The sequence below is a fragment of the Bombus affinis genome, unplaced genomic scaffold, assembly GCF_024516045.1.
Source record: "Bombus affinis isolate iyBomAffi1 unplaced genomic scaffold, iyBomAffi1.2 ctg00000160.1, whole genome shotgun sequence".
In the NCBI taxonomy this organism is placed as follows: Eukaryota; Metazoa; Arthropoda; class Insecta; order Hymenoptera; family Apidae; genus Bombus; species Bombus affinis.
Genome location: NW_026108875.1, coordinates 258682 through 284481, shown reverse-complemented (window position 1 = coordinate 284481; position 25800 = coordinate 258682). Strand labels below are relative to the sequence as shown.

At 34.2% G+C, this 25800-nt stretch overlaps 1 protein-coding gene and 3 long non-coding RNA genes across 9 annotated transcripts in view; 1 reads left to right on the top strand and 3 right to left on the bottom strand.

Moving 5' to 3' along the window:
• Positions 1 to 3652: 3652 nt before the first annotated feature.
• On the bottom strand, positions 3653 to 6650 carry LOC126927584 (uncharacterized). The gene is made up of 4 exons (XR_007715657.1): positions 6546 to 6650; positions 6157 to 6467; positions 3903 to 4040; positions 3653 to 3786 (listed from the first exon to the last, which is right to left on the bottom strand). It is a non-coding gene; the product is annotated as an uncharacterized LOC126927584 (long non-coding RNA).
• Positions 6651 to 6654: 4 nt separating this feature from the next.
• LOC126927586 (uncharacterized) lies at positions 6655 to 10209 on the bottom strand. 4 transcript variants are annotated; one of them, XR_007715660.1, is made up of 4 exons: positions 9694 to 10209; positions 7296 to 7345; positions 6837 to 6968; positions 6655 to 6754 (listed from the first exon to the last, which is right to left on the bottom strand). It is a non-coding gene; the product is annotated as an uncharacterized LOC126927586 (long non-coding RNA). The 4 variants fall into 4 exon arrangements; XR_007715662.1 differs by lacking the exon at positions 9694 to 10209 and adding an exon at positions 7477 to 7589; XR_007715661.1 differs by lacking the exon at positions 7296 to 7345.
• Positions 8142 to 9437, bottom strand: LOC126927589 (uncharacterized). Its single transcript, XR_007715670.1, has 3 exons — positions 8841 to 9437; positions 8477 to 8764; positions 8142 to 8309 (listed from the first exon to the last, which is right to left on the bottom strand). It is a non-coding gene; the product is annotated as an uncharacterized LOC126927589 (long non-coding RNA).
• Positions 10210 to 24198: 13989 nt separating the features above from the next.
• Positions 24199 to 25800, top strand: part of LOC126927579 (uncharacterized) — a 113303-nt gene continuing 111701 nt past the window's right edge. For all 3 annotated transcript variants that reach the window (XM_050743641.1, XM_050743642.1, XM_050743640.1), the window contains exon 1: positions 24199 to 24387. In XM_050743641.1, coding sequence (XP_050599598.1) covers positions 24327 to 24387 — 61 coding nt within the window. In that variant the 5' untranslated portion in view covers positions 24199 to 24326. The remainder of the gene's footprint in view (positions 24388 to 25800) is intronic.

The window sequence follows — 25800 nt, the reverse complement described above, 5'->3', positions numbered from 1 at the left end:
TACCGTTACGTTACAAGGCACACGCACGAGCGAAATGACAAAGTTAGGATAAAAAGATTAGAAAATAAAACCAAGCACGCTGTAATGGTATTTCGCGACGTATTTTATTCTGTAACGTTATATCTGGTATGGTTATAGCTTTCGATAAAAATCACGTGACGTTGCACTTTGTACAGCAAATCAACCGTTTCTCATATTTCGAAATATACACATAGCGTTTTATGCGTAAGGAGAGATAAGAAGCACACGGGACACTTGTGTACGTACGTTGTAAAGGACTTTCAATTTTGCATATGTGTCATCACGCGTGAAATAACCGGACCAAAACAGTGGATACGGCGATATGTTTTTGACACGGCCAACCAGCGTTTGATTTGCGTTGAAATCAAATTTTTCGGTTCAATTTCACCGAAACTTCGCGCTGAAATAACGCGTGATACACATAGCTTGCATTTCACTCTCAATATTATTTTGATCGATATCCGAGCCGAAAGTACTTGCCATTTCGATTTAATAACGCACTTACGTATTTATATCTCATTTATATGTGTCCTATGGTTTTAAAAATATTACGAGGCTGTACATGACGATAACAAGCGAAACGAGAAAGTAGAATATTGCTTGACTTTCGATGTTACATCGATGTTTTAGCTGTATATTCTACGATCGATGGAAATTCGCCAAGCACAATGAAATTTGAATTTTAATCAAACCTTCGAACTAAAAGTATCTTCCATTTCGATCTCATAATACAAATTCTATGCCATATATTCGTCATGTCTTTTAAAATATTATTCTCCGATCACGATCAAACAATAACAATAATGACAATGACGTAGAATACATTTAACTTTGCATATTATATCCGTTATTATATATTCTAATATTATATATTCTGCAACCGATTAAAATTTCCAAAGTACAAATCGAATTTCAACTAAAGTTGATTAAAATCAACTGTTCGAACCGAAGGTATTTTCCATTTTGACTTAATAACGCAAATAATAACAAGAATACTTATTCATATTTTTTCTTCTGTCTAAATATTATTAAAATCATGCAAGGTGGTGTGCAACGATAATAAAAAAATCGAGATGACAGATGTGGCCCTTAAACGCATAACTGCGCAACTATACGTGCAATTCCAAGCATTTCAATAACAGTCCCCGGAGTAGGAAACACTTCAAGTATGCGCTATCCTTGAATGAAGGAGTTAGACAAACTGACCGTCTACTCATTGTGGAAGCGCTCGATAATTACCAGTTCCTGGCGATTTTCTTCCTTACCGGTGTCTTCAATGAAAAGTTAGTCCATGTATATTACTTTAAAGATTCAACCGGGATAATTAAGTTTCGAAAGTCCTTTAGACGCAGTCGTTTTACGGAAGCCGGAAAAAGAAGAGAAATTAAATTTCGTGCTACAACGTTCGTATAAATATCAGATTTTAGATTCAAAGTTTCCAATATATATATTTTTCGATCTTTTTTTTTCTCCATTCGATATGATGATTACGGTGACTCGAAGTTGTTCCCATTCGTTAGAAGATGCGTATGTACTAACAATTAAATAATTTCCTTATAAAAGGAAAGAAACTTTTGGGACAAAGTAATATGTTCCTTCTTACGATAAAATACCCACTGTACGTAATATTTGCGCGCAACGATGGTAACAATAATATTAATTTCTTGATCCCTTTTTGTTTTTATTTGTACAAGATTTACGATAGTTTCATTAATATAATTGCTCGTAATTAACGACATTAAAATGCGATCGATCGATACTCATTGAAGACTGGGTTGTTTAGATTGGAAATTTCCATAACATTCATCCCTAATCATCTATGCAGATTCCAGATATGTACCGTTATACCGTGTTGCGTGAACAATGAAACAAGCGTAACCCGTATCATCGGTTGACACAGCCAACATAGTTAAGGTAAACCAATTAAGGCAACGAGTTAGTAAAACGATTACCCTTCACGTTTTCTCCACGTTATAATCGTGTACGATCCGCCTACCATGAGAAAGGTTATTTGGCAATAGACAAAAAATAGTAAAAAGTCATGTAACAACTATAGCAAGAATCCGATATTAACCGGTTAACCGAGTCATTTTTTAAACTAGTTTTTTAAACGTAATTTATTTTTAACGGAAATTAAACGTCGCGTAGATAAAAGAACAGCAATTGGTAATTTGTGTACTGTTCGTGGATTTCTAGCCATGGAACGTTAAAAACATAGACAGTTAAAATACTATAATAATACGAATCCGACAGACAAGCAACGATAATTTATTGAAAATTGGTAATGAAAAACGAACGGAATTTGATGAAAATTAACAAAACTTTTACCTCGTAATAACGGTATTATTATACCATCGAATAAGTAAAAAATTAACACTCACCAAGAAAACGGTATAAGCAACGAAGATTTACAGCTTGGCCTTCGCGAGACAATAGTCGTGGTTGGCGCCAGACAAGTGGTCGAGAAGAGTATGCCCTACTGCACAGTCATAGGCATAGATCGTGCACCCGAATTGTCCCGTCTGTCGATGGATATTACCTGCAACGACCTCCGTGATACATTTCTTGCGCTACGCGAATAGGTGCACCTGTTTGCGTGCCACTTAATATCGCGTACGCACGAAACAGCTCGAGAATTATCCACGAATTCTACGAATTCGCAGTTACTAATCGCTTACCAAACGTCGATTATGTCGTTAGCGCTTGAAAAGACATTCGAATGTAATTGTTGCAAAAGATAAATGAGCTTTGTAAAATAAACGGTCCAATTCCTATCGCGTTCACAGTCGAAGCGGTACTGTGAGGCTCGTTGCGACCCGGCGTCCCTTTATACGATCGACCCCCGAGCTCAATAGCCAATCAGCGTTACGCATTTTCCAACGTTCAAAATCCTTCCGTTGGATCCACGGACGGCCGATGTCAGTTATGTGAGGGGGTGGAAAGCACTTTTGGCGGTATTACATGTTGCTTCGCTGTAAACATGGACGATCTGGATTTAATTCAATTATCCAAAGCGAGGGAAACGGCGTTTGAGTGGTGGCGCGAAAATTACCGATTTCGTTGCGCATATTGACAAAGTTATGGCGAGGGATCTGTATGGTATGTACTATATAGCTTTTCTCGCGGGCTATGTTTCTTTATATTGTATATCGAAGTACGCACCTAACGTTTCAAGAGAAGCTTTGCATGCCTTGTATAACTTGAACTGTAGTTTAGATTTACAACTTTACTTTAGTCTTTATGTTTTCTTACTTTTCAAGAGGTAATCTGCGATACTTGTAAATAGATACTACATATATATGTACGTTAACTTGTAATGTGTAATATTCCTGTTTGGTTAGGTCTATATTTTCTAATGTGACAAATATGTGTATGGTGGCCATCTTGTACAAGTAAACTGATATTATTAGCGTAATTTTACAAATTACAAGTCATAAATTATTCCTTTTTCCAAACAAGGAAATATACGAGAAAAAATAGAATAGATTCTTACGATTATTTTTGTGAAGTTTTGAAAAAATCATGTATTTAAGTATTCACGAGAAAGGGGAGACAGAAAAGAAATGCAAAGATGGAAAGTTTCGAATATGTAAAACGTAGTGAAATCCGTAAATGATTTCATAACTGCTCTTGAACATTTCTTACAAACAAACGAGTCATCTCATACTTTCCTACAGGAGAAGGACATATTCATCAGAAAAAATTCCATTGATGTTGTCTATGAATGCTTATGCATCCAGCGAAGTCTGTGATTATTTTCTTTATCTGGAAACATACGTTATAGTTTTGAAGTTATAGTTTTACATTATTTGTTCACAATCGTTATAAAAAGACCGGAAATGTATTCAGGTCACGCACATGCTTTACTGCTTTATACGTACCATCGATGTTAAAAAACAACTCGTACCGAAAGGATTAATATAATTTTTATTTAAATTTTTTGTTTCGTATTCATAGACGAAAACTGTTGTGTTGTTTGTCCGCAAATATGTAAAACGATTCCATTATATTATAAAGTTCTGAAAATCGATAGTTTTCGTTATACATTTCGTTAGTTAAAATAGTTAAATGACTTTCCAGAAACAAATCATGCTTCATGGACATTTTGAGCTTAGTTAGCGTAAAAATTAAACCTTGTTCTGTAATTAGTTGTTACATGAAATTAAATGGATTTCAAGTAGCTGGTATGTAAATGATACTTAAACTAACATGTAATGCTTAAATCGTAAAATAAATATACATGTAAAATCAGTTAAATTTAGGGAATCAATATCGATAAACGCGAAGCTATAAATAACATCTTTAAGTCAAAGATTATTTGAAGGAATTTCAATTTCACTTCAAACTTGAAAGGATATTTCAGATCAAGTAAATAACAAATTTATACCGGTATAGTGATCGCATGTTTCTTGAATTCAAACAATTTGTGTAATCGGTACGAGAATGTATGCAATATGGGATATTAAAGAGAATCGCTTTAGGCATTATTGCACCATGTACGTCATAAATCGTCGATGGAAGCTCGGAAGCGGGCAAAAGAGTTTATAGCTTCGATAAATAAACTGTTCTTTGTAAATGATAGGTTAAAAAGTAGGTAATCAGCATTAATATCAATTGGATATTCCATCGAATAATTTTAAGGATCTTTGTATTATAACATATCCTTTAGATAAAAGATAATTGTTAGTTTTATATCGAAGAATCCACAAGTGTTTCTACAGTAACAAAGTAATTAACGTTTCCTTAAGGGACTAATTCTTGTTACAGATTTCTTTCACCTTCATCTTTGAAACTATTCATAAATTATATTTATATCTTTCAAAAAATCACATCCTAATCCTTAATAATGCTCACAGTTTTGTAGTATTTAATATCTTTTGATTTATTCGAGATTTCTTCAAATCTAATACAGAATTCAAAATGTTTCACGTATTTATTATAGTCTATAGATTATGCTTACAGACTTGGTTCATGTATGTACGTATGTGTATTATACATTATTGTATTTAAGAATTTATATGATCGTCCCATGAAATACCTCTAGTCTGTAGGAAACAGTCTGTTGCTACTATGGTTTAGATGAAAGAATATTATGACATGTCGTTTAACTGTGTGATACCATCTATTAATGTACCAACGATGACTTTAATGACGGTCTAATAGATATTGCGCTACAACTTTGATCGACGTGACTTATTTCTATGATGCACTTCGACAAGCTGATTTCAGCCAAATCAAGTCAAACGAAGTTTCTTGTGTTTAATATTCATATAAACTTACTATGCATGTACGTAGTTTGTTTCAGTAGCATCTACGTAGTTTAAGAAACTAGTTGATGACGTTATTTCAATAACACAATCATAGTGGTTTTTAGAATAATCATGATTCGAACGCAGACTATTAGGGGATGATATGTTTTAAGAACAAAAATTATAGTTTTCCCTTCTAAAACATGAGATCGAGATTGAAATAATTTTGAAAGAAGAGCGAAATAATTTTAATTCTTTAACCATTTAATTCTACCTTAATAGCAAAATACAAGAACGTGTTAAGTATACATTATTACTAATTTAATTATTTATATCACTAATAAACAATATTCTTAATTCGCAATTCTTATATTATTTAACTATACTATTAATGAAATGATTTTATATAACTTGCAATTCAATGGAATAAAAACATGAATGAAATATTTAAACATACCTACGTACATAGATTTCCAATAATTTTAAGTAACTTTATGAATTAACACGTTATAATATATTTTGCATATATATACGGTATATATCTGTTACATTTATCAAAAATGATTCTTGTTCAATTACATTCGCCACTTATATCGCGGAAGCGTAAAATTATTTCAAACAATATGAAAATAATTTATCGTGAAAAATATTTTACGTATTGTTTCTCGTTTTTATCGTAAATTAAGCACGTTCCCATTTCTTGCCATAAGAAATAATGGATAATCGATAACAACAGCGTAACGAAAGTAAAAATTATTGTTCATTCACGTTTTGAACGTAATTTTATCAGCTGTACTTTTTCAGCTACTTTGATTTTACTTAATTTCAAAGAACATATTTAAATAATAGCTGGCTTAACGTATAAAATATAACGTCGAAACATTACCGCGACTGTCTTGAACAGATTTCCGCCTGTAGATGACTTTAAACGTTTCCGTATCTCGTAATTTGCGAGAAACGAATCTCACATACATTTCTACGAGACCTTGCTCTGTCCATCTTGCAGTTCCTTCCTTGATTGACTTTCAAATTTCCCCCTGGATTCTAGGCTGTTTCTGTCATATAGAGTGAAGAGTTCGCTGGCCCTCGAAGCAAAGAGACAAGCACATAGAAAGTCTGCCTTTGGGGTTGGAAGTAAGCATAATTTACGATACGATGATCTAATCCCTTCATCACGCTTGGAATATACATGGTTGCCTGTAAAAGGACGCAGTTTTATATTCAGCAAGTTGCAAAGAAAAGATCTATGTTATTTTGTGATCTTATAGTACTCACTCGAGAGAAAAGGAAATTTTAATCAACGTTATATAATATTGATGAAATCCAATTGCTGGGTCAAGAAGAAGAGAAAAATATCCTTCGCCATTGATAAGAAATATTTGACTTTCTGTTTTAATATACTGCGGGCACGAGAAAATATTTGCGCGTGTCCATATTTTCCAATGAACCGTTTTCCTATCAGCTTTTATATTTCAAATCAAATCCTTATAATCGTATGAAAGTACCACTAAATAATACCAAGTTTAATACCTGTATCATGTATTTATATTCATATTATTTAAATACCTTTCGTAGTCACTGTATAACTGCCATCTGTGGATAATACATAATTCTCTATTTATTCCTTCTGTAGCCGATATTGCACGACATGCATTATTTATTGATTTGTACGTGTGTCCACAATAGGTAGATTTCTCTCTATGTGTATTCATAAAAAAAAATTCGTTGAATTCAAATCAGATGATGGAGGAGATTATTTTATTGGACACGTTTATTCTACCTATTCTATCGAGGGTTCGATTTAAACGTTCGATTTAAATGTTAAATAAAAAGTACGGTATATCAAATAAATAGGATTAATTTTTGGATCTACGCTTATCAGATATTTAATACTTCTCTCATTAAACATGTACTACAAATTTACGGAGTTTTAGATTACTTCCTTGTAACATTCTCTCTCTCTCTCTCTATATATATATATATATATGTATTTATATATATATATATAAATATACAAATATGTACATATATGTAAGATAGTAATCCGGGGATAATTCAGGGATCTATTCTGTAGTCTAAAAATCGAGTTTTTATTATGGAGTAAATAATAAAATACAAAAATAAACAACAATTAATATGCGTCTATAACAATAAATAACAATAATTATATAAACGGGAAATAAGAAGTCTTTAGTACAATGTTTACCTGAAAATCGAGAATCGATTTTCAACGTCCTGAGCTACCGATCTTTCTTCTTCAGTCTTTAAAGTTTTAAATAACTATTCCGTAACCTTGTTTGTCTCTAATGTAACTCTCTGTCCGTCCGTTCGGGAAAAACGTGCTTCTTAAAATGATCGTCCATAAAACAAAAGAAGGTCTGTCCGTGAAACACAGCCTGTCGTGCTACCCGTAAAACAAAAAGAATCCCTATCCTACATGAACTCTAGGGAGTTTACACCGCCCCTCGAATGGGGAGTGGAACAGATTCCCTTCAGATCCCCGATTACCGTTATCCACTTCATATATGGAGTTTGAAATCCTTCTTAGAATTATGAAAGGTCCTTTCCTAATTTCTTCCAGCTTATTTCTATTCATTTTTTTTCCGTTATGGGTGAAGACCATATCACCGATTTTAAATTCGTGTTCTCTTCTTTTTTTATCGTATTTTTGTTTGTTGATTTCGAAATTTCTTGTTGAGTTTTTGAATGCTTCTTCTCTGTCTCTTTTTAGGTTTATCTTATTCACCATTATTTCCTTAGGGACGATTTCAATCATTTTTCCATTCAGTAAATGATTTGGGGCAAACCCCGTTACACTGTGTCTGGTGTTATTATTTTCTTCTACGCTTTCTTCTGTGATTTTTGTCCAGTTTCTCTTATTTTCGTCTGAATTACATCTGATCCTGTTTACTAATGTTTGATTTACCCTTTTGTTCAGTCCATTGGAGGATGGGCAGTCTGTCGAGGTGAAAATTAATTTAATGTTCCTTTTCCTCGTATACTCTTGAATTTCTTTGGATGTCATTACTGGGTATCGGTCTGCAAGGATAATTTTTATGCAATCAGTTTCTCCTGTCGAGTCTATAAGTTTTATGATATCTTCTGTGTGTTGTGTTTTCGATGTGGACATAAAAACAGCCCTTGAAAAATGATCGATGAGTATGTGCATGTATTTCTTTGGTGAGTTGTTATTGGGTGAAATCGACCTGGGAAATTCAGTGCTTCATAAATCACACAAGGTTGTTTCTTGGGCGGTGGCTCTGGCTTTCTGTCCAATCTTGCGTTACTCCCTTGTGTTTTTCTTCCCTTCGTCTGATATTGCCCCAAGAATCCGATTAAGCCATTTGTTGATTGTACTGTTTCTTTATCGATTTTATCTTGAATGTGTATGGGTAATCCAATAACAATTAGATTTATCCCTGTCTCTTCAGAAGTCTTCCTCCTTACTTCCAATATTAATCATTCCTTTTTTATGGCATATTCAGTGAATGAACCTGAAATGTATTTAAAGTTATAAGCGTATCGTACTGCAGACCAACCTTTATTGCCAGAGGCTTTTTGAACTGCCACCTTCCAATTTTCCCAGTTGTATTCTTCATCCTTCAGCAGATTTGTCTGGTACCATTCTGATGCTGTTTTTCCCAAATATTTCTTCAAATTCTTGATCCTTTTTTCATCAGTTTGGATTTTGTATTTTTGGTATTCGGTTTCATACTCATATTAGAGTATGGAAGGGATGCGTATGTGAAATATGAATATTTCATACTCCAATCTGTGGCTTTTTGCGTTCCATCAAATTGTTTTATGACAAAGTCTGTGCCTTCTCTCTCATGCATGTTTTGTTTCTGGAAGATCTCTAATAATGTTTCTGTTTGAAGATTGGGCTTTTCGATTTCGGTCTTTATTTTCCTTGTGGGGATGATCTCCGATTCTTCTAAGTAAATATCTCGAAACACGAAGTTTAAACTTGTACCGATGTATGACGCTGCCGTTGCGTCATCCATCGTGAGTGCAATGTTTCTGTAATGGCTTACCTTGGTTAAGTTGTTTGCGGCTTTCTTCACTATCGATAAACTGAATAACCGCGGATGATGATCTCTTGCTTGATATTCTGGAGGAAAGACATCACATACTTCATCTTCTGGTTTTCTTATGAATTCTTATGGATTCTATTTTCTCCCCATTGCGTTCTCGTTCACGGCGATACGTAGCTTCACTTTTAACGGCATGGCGTAGTGAAAATCGATTTGTAAGATGGTAATTTGGTGATAATTCAGGATCGATTCTGTAGTCTGAAAATCGAGTTTTTATTATGAAGTAAATAATAAAATACAAAAATAAACGACAATTAATATGCGTTTATAACAATAAATAACAATAATTATATAAACGGGAAATAACAAGTCTTTAGTACAATGTTTACCTGAAAATCGAGAATCGATTTTCAACGTCCTGAGCTACCGATCTTTCTTCTTCAGTCTTTAAAATCTTAAATAACTATTCCGTAACCTTGTTTGTCTCTAATGTAACTCTCTGTCCGTCCGTTCGGGAAAAACGTGCTTCTTAAAATGGTCGTCCGTAAAACAAGGGAAGATCGGTCTGTCCGTGAAACACAGCCTGTCGTGCTACCCGCGAAACAAAAAGAATCCCTATCCTACATGAAATCTAGGGAGCTTGCATATATATATGTATCCTTTTAAAATTCTAAAAAATTATACAGATTCATAAAAATATAGTTAAAGACTTTGTAATATAGCGGTTTTTAAATAAATATATATAGTTTTTAAATAAATGTTAAATTTCTTCCGACTATTCGTATCACATTACGATTATGCTCTTTTAGTTCTATAGCTTACGAAGTTAGTTTAGAAGTCGAGGCTTACCTCACAGGCTTACACAAAAGTATTGGTTGAAGTTTTCCTATCAAAAAAAAAAAAAAAAAAAGTAAAAAAAAGGAAAAAGTTGTAATCGCTTTAATCCACAGGTTGTAGTTAACACGTTTGTGTTTCGATTTAAAAGTTAATTCAATTAATCCATAATATCGAAATGTTGCTAACTGTTATTTTATATTTTTTTTATATTATTTGATATTTAATCGTTTGATGAATACCATAGATATCTGATATTTAATCATTTAGATGAATTTCATAGATATGTAATATTTCATCGTTAGATGCGTTCCATCAAAGTTTAATATTCATCCGCCCACGTACTCTAAGGGAAGATTTCATATAAACTAATATTCATAACGTTTTAAGACATTTATAAAATAATTACGTAACACTTTATGTTAATTTGGAAATTTAAATAAATTAGAGAATTATCAACACCATTCGTTGTTATAACGATGCTTAATAACTCGGAATACAAACAGCTTTCAAGTAATCGGATAAAATTTATCATGCTGCTAAAGTAAAAGTATGATTTATACAAGGTAAAATCTCCTTTGTAAGTAGTGTGATGCTCGTAATGTCAGGCACACGAAGTATACGCGCATATTATATCACGTAATTTCAGCTTTATTCCATCTCTTAATCGCTTGGTTTGAAGAAGCCGTAAGTAACAAGCGAAGCCATAGCGTAAAATAGTTTTATTAAACTTGTAAACAAATACAAGAAATATAGTCGTAGTATCCAACTGCAAGTTCAAATGCGAAAAATAACGTTCGGGAAAATTTGTGACATGGTGAGAAATTTTATACTCATATCCTAAATTGATAACATATATATTATTTGTAGAAAATTATATTTATTTGTATATATGTAAACATAATATCTATTAATGAAAAAGTTAATTAAGAAATATTCTATTATTATTACTATTCGTATCAATTATTTTTCATTTAATAAAAAACTAGTGTACACCAACTCATGTTCATTCTACTGATCTTATTTTTACGGTTCGAAATATATATATCGAATTTCGATTTTCCATCGTGTTTCGCTTATGATTCGTAAATATTAATTAGCATGCGATTAATTGGTGTTATAATTCAGAATGTTCGATATTCATTTACATTTATATTACTTTCACGTTATAGTTAAATATTTAACGTTGGTTAAATATTTTATTATTTGAAAGACTTGTGTCTATACTTCATATGCGACAAAAATTGAGAATTATTCACGTTTTTTAATTTAACGATCCTACTTTTATTTCAATTAAATCTCGATTCTTAAACTTTCATTTATTCGCGTCAAAATTAAATCCTAAGCTTCAATCCTACGCTTCCCTATGTAAAAACCTTTTAATCCTTATTTTTCGAATAGTTTGCGAGAATTGATCTTCGCGCAAGAATTAACGCCACTCAAGTACTAATTGATTCCATCTCCAGAGCGCTTAAGTGACATTCGATTGTCGCTTGAGTAGTTCTTATCCTCGCTGTAAAATACGACAGAATTTCGATTCCTCGATCATTAATTACATTATGAGACTACTTTCTCACGCTTTTCCATTCCACGCCGTGATTCCGCTCGCCTAACTACTCTTTCGCTATAGCGCCGATCAGACTTTCAACAAGGTAACGATTAATCTCGATAATGAAATTTCCATCACTATCGCAATAAAAAAGATTATTCTACGTTAAGCTATATCTTCTTTTATTAATTGACAGAATGCATCGATACGTTGATCGCCACGTGAATTTTATAGATTTTGGCCAATAGATCGAATAGAAACACAGAGTGTGATTCTACGTGAAAAATAAGAAAGATAGGAAAAACACCTGGTATGATTTATTACAATTAATTTTTTTTCATCCGAGGATCGAAATTGAGGATTTAACCGGTGTACTGAAATTTTTACAAATTTTATTCCACATTTTCCACTCGGTTTTTCACGTAGAATCAGTAATTGCTCGCTTCTGCCGCAATATTTTTCAGCCCATTTACATTATTAAAAGAAACGTTTTACTTTTCCAAGGTATTGTATTACATTCGCGCACTCTTCTCCGACAACGTTACCTAATTCTTCATATCGTCGGAAATTCCTTGGCCCATTATTCGCGTTTCATTCGTTGGAAACTTGCGTTAATTTGTTCGCCAACTGGAAGTTGCATAAGTCCGTCGATTTTTATTTCCACGAACTGTTAGAATAGGATAAAATTTTGTTGCCATAAATTGTATTTAACGCGGAGTTATCAACCACGAGCTATTGTATAAAGCTTATTACTTATTGTATAGAACTTTTACTATATCGTAGATCAATAACGTACTAAGATTATGAAAAATAATTTCACGTGGCTGAGATACGACGGAGATTCGGAAGATTTTGGAGATTTATGCTCGTAATATTAAGACTTATGTACGCGACTCGAATATTTATGTATTCTCCTTCAATATCCTTAATCCCTTCGATATGACCTATAAAATTTACAAATTGCCATTTTAACACAATTCAAATATAATTCACGTGGACTACACGCGAACGATGTGGTTTCGAATTTATTAACTAAGCGTTATACTTCCTCAATGTGGACATTACTTATGTACATGGAATGTACGATTATAGTTAGAAACGTGGCTGAAAATACAGATTTGTTAATGCTATAAGTTACAGTTGCACAATGATGAGTCATAGCAGAAGAGATTACCATAACTTCGAATATAACTTTTATCGTTACAATTCTATGTTAACGTTGTATTTGCATCTGACAGTTTGTTGAATTGCGTAATATCACGAAGATGGCGAACTAAGTTTAACTTGGTTTAAGAATATAAGTTTAACGATAAGTGAAATCTACCAGTTTCTTCTCTTTTTTCTTCTTTTTTTCTTTTTATTTTGCTTATTTCCTTATTTCGTGAGTTTCGTATAATTCTTATCTATCCAGGAATAATTTAAATGTAGAAAACAATTCAACGAAATGAGAAATATACGTTTGTTTCATGTGCGATTAAAAAATTGCATCCGACGAATTTAATATATCAATTAATAAGTATTATATTTGTTTGGAATGTTATTTCTGCAAAATTGTTTAGAATTGTTCTTTGGATATTTAATAATACGTATCTTGTAAGTTAACGAAGATACTCGTGATTTGTTGTTGTTTTTTTTTTTATTCATTAATGTAATGAATAAAACTTTTACATACTGCTCTGTCCGCTAAAATAAATTCAGATATTATGGAGGTTTCAAATACGTAACGACAAGAAGATATTGTGCCTGGAAAATAGTAGTAAATGTTGAATATGTCGATGTTAAAACGTCTTTAATATATTCGGTATAAATATATCGAATTTAATTTATTTTCAAATTACATTATTATTTAATGCTCGCGATTAACAACCATTTCCAATTACATATTTAATGATGCATCTATTATCAGAACTTATTAAAACATCGCATCTCATCGAAGATCACGTTATTCTGTGATTGTTTCGTACTCGCTACGTTTTATGTACGTACACGTAATGAGAATTAAAATTTATCGAAGGAGGAGCTGCGGTCTGCGAATAATTTGTTAACAAAAGCGAAAAAAAAGAATCGTGTTAAATCTAACTAAGTATCTCTGTCTGTTGTTACAAATATTACGTTAAAATTGTGTACGAGACGAATAAATCGTAGAGAAATAGGGAATCGAAGAGGCAATTATGGCATAGAAATTAACAGGAAAAAATAATCTTATCTGTTAATTTTTATAGGATAGTTTGCTTTTTAATTTTTATCTATAGGCATAAGAGTAACCATTAGAAATACTTATAGAAATTTAATGGAATTTTCTGTTAAAATTACATCTACCTTGATTGAAGGAAATTTTAATTAATTTCATTCTTACAACTCAACGAATCAAAGTAAATGCTTAACATTAGTCATACATTAATTGAATTCGCTAAAATTGATGTACCAAATACATTTCACCATGATGAAAATGTTTTAACGTTTGCATCGATATAATAGCGTTTGTACTGGTGTATTTATCGATGATATGTTTACTTGAAATACGTGAAAACAAAGTATAGCTACAACAGGCTGTTTAAAAACAGAATGTAAATTATTGAACGTACTTTCGTACTGTGACGATAAATCGTGGGGATTGTTAATGAATTATTATGCACTCGGTAATAAAATACGCTTGCAAAATACAACATCTTTTTGCATGGAAGCTTTGATATTAATATTAAATATGCAAACAGGATATACAGCGTGATGAAGGCTATTCATTTTGTTTGCTTATTACTTTATAGAATGTTATAAACGTTAACTTCATATAGTTTAAGAAAATTATCGCGGAATACACGTCACGTTGCACATGGAACATTTGCGGTGACATTTCAAAGACTGATTAACAGAATGTTATTATTGTGCCGTAGAGAAATACGATTAGTGCGCGGAATTTACTCGAAACTATAGTAGAAAAATGGTAATACGGCGTTTATTTAATTAGAATTTCATTTTACGCTTTAATCATTCTTAAGCAACCTTCCTCTTCTATATTTGTAAAAGAGGAAACGAACACCTCGCTTTTTTTCTTCTGGTAACTTCAATCTTGTAATTTTGCTAATAACTTAACGTTATAATAACTAAGATTAATATATTGTATAATAAAAATCCGTAATTCTTTCGAAGATTGACGTTATGTAAGGGTAAAGCTGTAAGTAAACGTTGGTTTATAGATATGAACGTTAACGGTATAGCAAACGTTTATTAAAGTAATAACGCAAATAATAAATGAAATATTTCCTTAAAAATGAAGGCATGTTGATCGAATGCAGTTGATTGTTACGTTTGACAGCCTATAAAATTTTTCTGAGAGTCGTGTTAAATAATGAACGTAAAAAATATTACTTTTTGCATGATTTATCATTAAACATGTTTGTTTAATAGAGCCAGTAAAACAGTCCCGGAAGGATTTGAGTTCTCATCGACCCTTTTTTCCCAGAAATTACGCTCTTGGTGCAACAATTTCAACAATTTTCAGCAGTTGCCAAAATTATTTTAATACAACTTTCAGCTGAAAAATTGTAAGAAATTGTTAGAATTTAATATTAGAAAAAAACGTAATATCGATGTTAAAAGAATTTATAAAGCGACACAGAAAGGACTTATTAATTTCTCGAAAGCAATTGAAAAGAAAAGCATGTTTCTGTTTTTGGGAAGCTTTTAAAGTCAGGTGTTCCATATTAAGTGCAATTAACTTGCAAATATTTATATTTGCGCAGTTCCTTCATTTTGAAATATTCGCAAAATTTGCTGCATATTTCGTGTTCGTTCCATCTTCCGAAATGAAAATAAAAATTTTTATTCAATGTCTGAATATATTTCATTATATTCCATCTTTCTCATGATCGAAAGTTTCTTCTTCTTTTTAATAATTATATCGTAGCAAATACACAAAGATATTCAATTTTGTACGATAAAACAATTTTTACTGTAACATCGTCATTTCACTATTTTATATTTCACTATTTGCAGAAATATTATACTTCAGGTAGTATACATAAAGATGAGACTTTGAAAATATAATTCCAACGAATATCGTCCCAACGAACGTTAATTTAATATTAATAGTTTTCACAACTAACAGTTTAATCCTACGCTCGGTATTTTACCGACGGTAGTTGGTAAGAGAATATTTCTTTTTAAAAAAATTCGTCTCCCTCATGGCTATGTTAAAGAGAATCAATTAATCATTCAACTGCTTCATCATGCTTAATGTGAAAATCGCAGAAAAGTTATAAATACCTGCTATCAATCTTTATACACGTAACAATTGATTTAAATAATTAACTGCATTATATCCAATTATAAATTGCAGAGTACTGATTAATTGCAAAGCGATCATCTGCTATCGCCAAGATATTAAATGAATTAATATCCTCCGTATCGATCAGTAATTTCATTCTCTGTATCTATATGGTGTTTCCTATTAATAAGTTCGCAATTTCACAACTTCCTAAATACGATATTGATATTATATAATCCTACTAGAAACGAAGTACTTTTAATACTTTCCAGATAAATGATTATACACTTTACAAAAGTATCTTTGGTCTGAAAAATCTGCAAATAATCCTTGAATACGTATTCCAGGTAAAATACTCTCGATGTGTATTTTACTCTTCTTTTCTTTTCTTTATTTATTTGTCAAAAAACAAATATATCATTACGTGAAAGTAGCCGATACGATATTTAGAGCATTTCGAAGTTTTCTCTTGGGAGGTTGCAATTCAGAATCCCAAACATTGTTGCAGTAAATCCACGAACAATATACTTAGGCAGAGCGCTCAAATGAAAGCAATAACACTTGTCCCTTGTAGAACTGGAATCGATTTCTCTGCGGCTATTCACCCCTATAAAACATGCAACTGCGGCAGTCTGTTGTGAAATGGTCGATGGGGAATTTGTGATTTCAATTTACGATCAATCGTCCGTTATACTTCACGTCGCTAATACGATAAATTTGCGAAGATGTGCAGAAACGGAAAATAGAAAGCGATAAGTTTTATTGCAACGATTAAGCTGCAATTTCCTATAAGTATGCGGAACGCCAAAAGTAAGAAATATAAAAGGCAAATGCTTGCAAGAGAAATGCTTTTCGCAAAAACAAGATATAATAATAATAATATACGTATGTTCGTGCAGTTTGCTACTTTCACGAATACGACTGAATAAACCGAAACGGATAGAGATTTATTTCATCCTCTACGTTTCCTAAACGTTTCATGGACTTTTACATTTTTAAAATTCCCACAAATGCACGAACATCCGCGATCTAATAATCTAACGATGAGTCCGCTATTTCGGAAGATATTTCTATATTTTGGGTAAATCGTTGCTTTGTAATATTCGACATAAGAGATGCTCGTTAACGAACGCGTAACGTCGGATATCCACGTTTACCGCGACTCTTTCAGGAGAAGAACTTTGCAGCTAGGAGAGTTTTAAGGAACTTTTAATTTAGAAGAATTTTAAAGAACGACCGTAACATGTATATTCCGACGCAAATGTCGTTCCTGATAGGAGAATCACACAGTCGAGTTCAGCAATCGAATCGATGTTCAACAGACGCGAGGGCAGAAGCAGACGAAGAATAAAGAGAGAATAAACACGCACTCGTTAAATCAGCGCAACGAGTAAAGTAGATCTAGCCATTATTCCGTTCTGAAAAGGAAGACGAATGGAAGAGGAAAGGAAGGTTCAAAAGAGCATCGTTCGCTTTGATTATTGACACACGCTCACGCTAATAACGGTCATTGAAAGGCGAACGGAGAATGAGAATTATTGAAACTTGGAAATATCGAAAGCTTGAAGCTTCGCTAATTAAGAGAAGTCAACTGTCATAAACGTCGATGAAGATCCTATCGACGAAAAGTTAGGAAATTTAATCTTTTCCCTTTACGTTTGACTCGAACGCGAACAGTTCGATCTGTTTCTCGTTTGAGGAACGACCTAACGAGTATACAGAGTCTTTCGCGTACATTACTCGTCGGAAGTTTCGAGTCATTGCGCGTTTCATCAAATTTTGCAGAATTTAAAGAATCGAAGACTTCGCTTTGATAAATTTTTAATTAAAGAAACGTATAGTCGAGTGCAGGCGATTATTGCTGATAACTGTAACATTTATTTTAGTAACGAAATTGACAGGAGATTTGGCATAGATAATACAGGAAAAGTATTTTAAGCTTTCCATATACGAGGGAGAAAAAGTTTAATTATTTATATCGTAAAGTGGCGTCAGGGAAAACCGGTGTCTTATTTCATGAATCTGAGTCTTCTATCGAGTAAACGTTCCTCTTTAATAAAATCTATAACGTGTTAGAACGATACAACAATTTTAGTTATTCCGTAGAGTATTACGACAACAGTCTTGGACCATTTGCATGATGATCAGGATCGCATGGTCAAGCAGACAAGTAAGTGTCACAGTGTAAAAGAAAAATAGTATCGGTGCATGACGTAGGGATGATGTACGGTGGTAAAGCGAAAGCTGAAGGACATTCGAATAAAAAGAAATAATAAAAAGAAAATAGTTATCGGTTATACAATGTGAACAAAATTACGTACGTGTTTAGAGCAACGACGTTGCCTACTACAGTTGTACGGTAACGAGCCTTTAGAATTTAAAGCCTGGATATTACTCTCGCGATGCTCGTCGATTATACGATGGACATTTTTCTAATAGTTTACAGTAAAAATATTCCTACGTCCAATAGATTGAATTTCAAGTTGAAAAATAATATTAGAAAAGACTGAAAACTTCACGATTCCTAGGATTACGTGTAACATTGCGTCTGCGGAGCCAGAAAATTGATCCACCGATTGGTCTCAAAGGAAAGTTATTTATAAGTCAAAGAGTATCGTATTGCATCGTTCTTTCTTTATTCGAAGCACTCGGGAACGTTCGCTGTAAACATTTCCATTGTATCGCGATCAACGAAGAATGATTCGTTTCGTAACTATAATCGCATTTTCATCCATAATGGACAAGACGAAACAAAGCGAAAGGAAAGTTGTACGTTCTCAATTACTCCTATACGGAACAAAGATCAGAAGTTATAAGTTATAGTCATAAGGGGCGACTTAATTGAAAATTACTTGACATCACGCGTTGCTCGAGAGCGAAGTTACGCGGATGTTTATATCGTCTGGGAGTCCCAGAGCAGCAGTTAAGGGTTAATATCGAGAGCGCAGCGATGGTAAACGTTATAATAATACAAAGTTCCGATATTCTCTAACTCTAACCATTCTACAAATTTCATCTTTAAACGGTATCGTGATCTGGTCCTGGTTTAACCAATTGGCTGTTTTCCACGAGTATACTCGTCACGAAGAGATGGCAGTATTTTACGTTACGACGAGCCCCGTCAGTACTAAATTGAAAAATAAAACAGTCGTTTCGTAACAACTGAATTCTATATTATAACAGCCACCCGTACTCCGTGTTCGACGAGTATACTCGCCATCGCTTACTGTTCGCGACACACTTTTAGGTACACGCTTTTCAAAGAGGTCGCAACCGCTAACTGCTAAACTTTTTTATTCTGACATTGAAATTTAACAAGAATAAATCAATATCAGCGGCAATTTCAGTTCTATCCTTGGCACGTAAATACAATATAATTTACCTTTAACGAAAATGAATGCAATTATTCGTAATTATTCGCGATACTATTTACTTATATATTTTCCTATGTTGTCTTACGTATCTGTTATTTGTAATAGATGAGATCGAACGAGAAATATTAGAGGATCAGCAGCAGGGTTAATTTATCAGTGTAAAAATATGCGCAAACTTCCACGATCCAGTTATAACACGCGATATAATTCGCTATTTGCTTAGCTCGCTTCGCCAACTGCCAGCCTCGCTATCTATGTCCATGAGGATCTATTAAGATTATCATTTTAATTACACGTTGGTCGATCGAACGGCCAACGAGAAACGCGGCCGACAATTTTGATTAAATAGCCGCTAGCGTTACCGAGAACACGGCTCGTGTAAAACAATTTCGTCAGACAATTTTAGTTATCGGATTTGTTCGGCGAGACGCGCAAACAAACCGGCTTTCACCTCGTCAAAGGCTACGTTTCACGCGAAACTCGCGCCAGTTACAGCGTTAACTTCCTTTGTAGTATTCATGGTGAAATCGCCAATTCATTTCCACCGTCTAACGAGAAAGACGAAACGGACGTATTCTCGGTGAACGCTTCCCTTTCGCGTCTCTGCCGTTCTTCGAATCGCTCTGCTTCAACGCGGTACAACCAGCCAGCTCTCTCGTTCGACAGCTGACAAATTGCCTGCGTAACTTGTTTGCCGCGACCGCGAGGACTATGTTTTAAGTCGAATGATCGTCAGATGTTACGAACAATTGGAAATTATCTTCATTTCCCATATCGCTGGCCGATGCTCACGATCTGTTCAGTTTGGAAAACATGGAACAGCTCGCTGGACGATTAGTTTGAATTTTACGGAATCGTGTTTGAGGTGGAATATGCCGAGATCGTAGAATCGTTGATGTTCGACTGCTCCCACGAATACTCTGGTGTCTGTACGTTTTATCAGTCGAACCTAACATTTCTCAGTGACGGATAAGTTTCTGTTCTGTCGCGCAACACATCTGCACGCCATCCCGCGCGGCTTGCCAACCAACGGTCTATCTGCCGTCCTTCTAACACTCCAGAGGCCCAAGGACCCACTATAAAGTTGCAATTCTAGCTGCATTGTTCGCACACATGGTCTAAGCACATCTGTTTGCCAGAAAAGACTTTCTAATTCCAGAAGAGTTTTCGGCCGGTTTTTAGAAAGGTCCTTGGGTTTATTACGTGCTCTTCAGAATTACGAAGAAAGCGGAGATATACCTAACGAAAAATCTGAGTTTCCCTGTAAACAATGTCGCCTAGGACCCAAGTTGGTAGGAGGTTTCTTCCTCCTCTCTTCCTTCCTAACATTGGTCCCAACCAATCGACATCGCGGATTGTTGCCCTCACTTTACTAACTAAAAATGTAAGCAACGAATCCGCGTTCTTCGTTCAAAGGGCACACCCATACCAAGCTTTCCTCCGTATTCACATTAGAATAAGCTTCAGAGTTTTCCATCGTCTCTCACGGTGACTAGAGTTCCTGCATTCCCTATAACTCTCACCGTTTCTATATCTCTCAGAATTTCCTACCACAGTCAAAGATCTAACTTCTAACATTAAGTCTCATACCGTGTTACTTTCATATCTATATTATTGCAGCGTGATAAGTTATTAAGTGTTTATATCTATTCAATCGTGTATACTAATTGTTGGAAATATATATTTTAACTCTGTGAGCCACAGTGTTATCATACCTGAATCACCCCTATTATCTTAATCGAAATACGGGGATCGAACTATTCGTGGTGTCGATCATTCTAATCGTAACGGGAATTTACGACTCCCGTTGACGCGTATTCTAACGACCGCGTCTCCCCGCGATAGCTCGAAAAAACAGTTTCTTTTTAAAAAATCTACACATTCTTTTCTCTGTTCGAATAGAATAGAATAGAATTCCGATAAATAAGAATTTGGTATGAAACTAACAACGTTCCAGTCGTACAGAAAGAAAATACAATTTAATTAAAAACGTGGGAGGTGGTGTAAGAATCGGCGATAGAATTCATCAAGAGTACGTGACGTTGGAAAAGCTACAGTCACAGATGTTAGAAAATGGAAACGTGATATTGAGAATTATGTAAAGCACGTGGATTGCTCGAATGATGGGGTAACTGTGGGGAAACCTTAAATACACTGATGTAATGGGATGGTTTCGTTGTGATAAAGACGATAATAACGACGATTTTATACAAATGGAAACAGCCAGCTAAAACGATAATGGAGAGGCACTTTCCCATGCCGAAGCACCCACGCCACTCGAAAAAGGGGCTTCGATCGTATAAAATTCACCGCGCAAAAGCTCCCAGGTACAGAGAAAATGTAATTTTACGCAGTTATTTCTACCGAAAGAATCATGTGACGTGGTGCTTAAAAAGATATGGAATGTATAAATATTCAAAAAATCAATTTTATAAAATTAAATCTATCGATCCATTAATAGGATTAAAAGAAAGGAATACATCCGAAATGTACACAAAATTGAAGGAAAGGAAGATTTGTATAAAAATTGTAATAATACGATGCAGCAATTTCACGATACCATTTAATTAAAGTGGGTGTATATATTTTTGAGAGCATCCTCTGTATATCAGAAATATATTACGAAATAGAAATATGTTATTACTGGTTTTCCGATGAGAATCCGAAGTGTATCAAAAATTTAATCGGCGTAGATATTTATAGATATTTATTACAGTTGCAATTTCACAGATACAAATATCTTGCGAGTTCTCTCATCGTCGTAATTTGTATCTCCTTTATATACATCGTCTGTCTGAATATTCTTTCTAATATTCTAATTAGACTGTAGATTTTGATGCAAATTCATATTTTTGAGGATATGATTGAAAAGAAAAAAAAAAGAGAAGTAAAGAGTCTTTTGTATATTTTATATTTTCTTTCGTATCACGTGCATTTTGTACAATTTTATTGAAATTGGATTACAAGAGCCAAGCAAATCGAACATCAAACGGACTACGCGTCGTGTGTTACTTTATAGGAAAATCACGACAATGTCTGTAACATTCGTAGTATTTTACGATCCTATCTACGATAGCAATTAAAAGTTCATCAAACAGATGATTACATCACGTACGAGCCATTTGAAAGTCAAATTGTTCCATTTTCCGAAAATTTATTCTTTCTAACTCTTTAAGAGTATTACTTATTAACATACTAAATAATACTTGACTGTTCGAATAGTTTGATGATTTTTGGAAAGTACGTGTCCCTGATAAATATAACTTCTATGCACACTTCCAAATCCGTTTGAAATTTCACCGATACGATCAAGTTAGGCGTGTCTCGCTACAGTGCTGCAATGATCATTTCGAAATGCTTCGTATATCATATACGCAAAAAGTTTCCAGCAACAAACAGCTTCGCGAGCCACGTGTAATTTATTTATAAAAGATTTTTGCAACTGTCGAGACATCTTGGTATCTGTTAATAATCGTTGAGATATCATTGCAATCAAGTAATTGCACTGTATCATACGTGATAACGAAGTTACTCGATTATTCGAATGGTATGTACTGGGATTAGTTTCGATGGATGTTTGAATGATGACGGAATATTTGGCCAGCATAAGCACTGATCCCTTCCATATCGATCGCGTTTATCGATATTTGATAAAGAGGTCGTTTGCAAATTACATTTACCGTCTACTGTTGCTCACGAAATTATTCCAACTCTGATACGTGCTTCTTTATAAATATATCGCGTGTGTACGTGTATGTTACATATTATATTACATATCGCATATTACATATTATATTGTATTTTAAGTAACAAGATATTTAGTGCGAGTGTATATTTCGCAGAGATTCCAAAAGTGATTAAACAGTCAATTATCCATCACATCGATGCATCTCAATGTTCAATGGGACAGTATTTAGCGTCTATAACATGTTGAAGATAGCTCTTTATGGTGTATCTCGTGGAGGAAATTAATTTGACGAAATTAATTAAACAGTCAATTATCTGTTGTACCGATACGTCTCGATATTCAATGGAATAATTTTTGATATTTATTGTACGCTCAAAATACCTATCTATACTATGTACTATTTTTCCCCCCAAATATTCGCCACAACTATTTTCTGCCTTTTACATTTGCACTTTCAGGATGATTTCAAGTTCTACCAATGTGATCGGGATAGTCGTGTTTCGTTACAAAACGAACAAAATCCCGAAAAGTCTCGTGTAACGGGCTATAGGAGGCGTTGGTGCGTTCTTTAAAACAGAATAACTTTTCAAAAATTGAGTCAAACAATTTGTTTCTTTCCTTTTTTCTTTTTTTTTTTTACGAGTTAGAAGAATTGGGAAGATTAACAATAGGTGACGTGTAAAGAAATGTTGAAAGAAGTACAATTAGTCGGAATAGCGAAGAAGAAAGTAAAGGTAGCTTTTTACAACTTTTCTAGCTGGACCTGTAACGAAGATTTAAATAACACATTTCGAAGATTTCCTCTAACTCGTCGAGCAAAATTCAAATGGTTCGGTCCACAGTTGCAGACGAGTTATTTCGTTCGAATGAACGTACGAAACGAAAGATGTTTTTACGACGAGTGTCGGACTATTTTAGCTTTCGAGGCATTGTAAGTTGAATTTTAGTTGCGGTGTCGACAAATCATTGATTCAGTGACAGTGAATTTTCTTTTTTCTGGGTGTGATGCGAATGCGCAGAAACTTTGACGTCAAACGTTCCCGCTGAACGAACAGGACCTTCCGGCTGCCATGGATATTGATTTTCCTTGGGCTTCAAGGTTTCTGGAGCAGCTGTACCCATCCAGCGCAGACTCCGGCTATTCTCAATATGGCTGCCTATTGTACCCAAATCCGCTCGTTTTGCGTCGCAACGCGCTCGCTGCCATACACCAGCATGCGATCAATGCGCCAATGACATCAGCCGATCGCAATTTAAACAGCCGAATTTATTTTCGAATGTGACGCGCTAGACGTTATCAACATGGCCGATACATGTACCCTGTCACGTACTTCCTGATCGTCGCGTCTATCTCCATGGTCGTAAGCATCAATGGTAAGCCTCGCATTTCACTCGCTTTATCGGGCTGCTTAAACCTTCGCCTCTTTAATTCGACGCGTTTCTCACACGTTTCGCCACGAATCAAATTACATTTTTCTGAAATTAAAAATTCGCCGATACGCGTTGTCCATCTTCGGTATTTGCGAGAGAAGAAAACGATTCTTGCGCCTTATTCGTCACGCCGATTTTCACGTCGATACGATCGGAATACCAAAGTTGATCGACTCGACAATGTATTGACCAGTTAGCCGTTGCGACTAATGCGACTAAAATGCGTTAGAAAGGACAAAACAACTACTTTGTTCACGCTGTATTATAGTTTTTTCATAATAATTATTTATATCTCTTCATTTGTTCGTTTTACCTGGTCCTGGCTTCCAAATGGTCGAAACGTCTTCAAATTTACGAATATATTTTAGTTTTCGCTGAAATTGCAGTTTAAACAGCAAAAACTGCTTTTTACGCGTGACGAGTATACTCGTCAAGAATAGGTAACTGGTTAGGACGGAAGATAATTTGCCAGGATAGACAATGGCGGTATTTCGTCTATGAGAATTTTTAATTTGAGGAATTTTTCTTTTAACAAAGAGCGTTTCTGTAATGGAAAATGGAAGTTTCTGTTTCTTCCCATTTTTCTCTTTCTTTCTCCAGGTTCCTTTCAATTACATGGCCCTATTTGTTTTACGAGCAAGTTGCGTTTTAGGAGCGTGTTTCGTTGAAGGAGTTTTCACTAGATGTCTGAAGGAACGATGTTTCGTCTATTTATAGCGAAGATCTTCCTCTACATATAAACTGCATATAGAGGAAAGTGCACCTGTTGAAGCCTTCACTCGTAGGTGTTAGCCATTTGTGTTACGAATCGTGTAAACAACGATCATCGTCCACGGTGCATTTAATTGACTTTTCTTCCGTGATAAGCTTCGCGATGAATTCTCATTTCGAGGCTACCTTTTTCATTTACCGTCTTGCCTATGTTTCCTATGTATAAAATAAATAATTCATACTGAATACATCTATTTCTATTTTCTCTTTTTCTTTAGATAAGAAGAATATTACAATCAACTTTCACAGAGAATTTTTAACATAAGATCGTCCCAAAAGTGTCTATCTTATAAGGAAATAATAGACGCACAACATTTTTTGTTTTAAATTATTTTATTGAATTACGTTTAATCCATCTTATTCTATTGGAACCAGATGTGAAATAAAACAGTATAATTTTTAACTTCATGAAATATACATAGAATATTTCGTGGATATCGAATCTGCAGTCTTGCGTAGATCCAATTGTCGTATAGATGCAAACGTAGTCGTATACCGTCTGTTTAGTCTTCGGAGATGATCCAATCTGTTAAGAAGCTGAAACTCTAGAGGATTGGTACGATTGGTCAAACTTGCGTGGAAGCG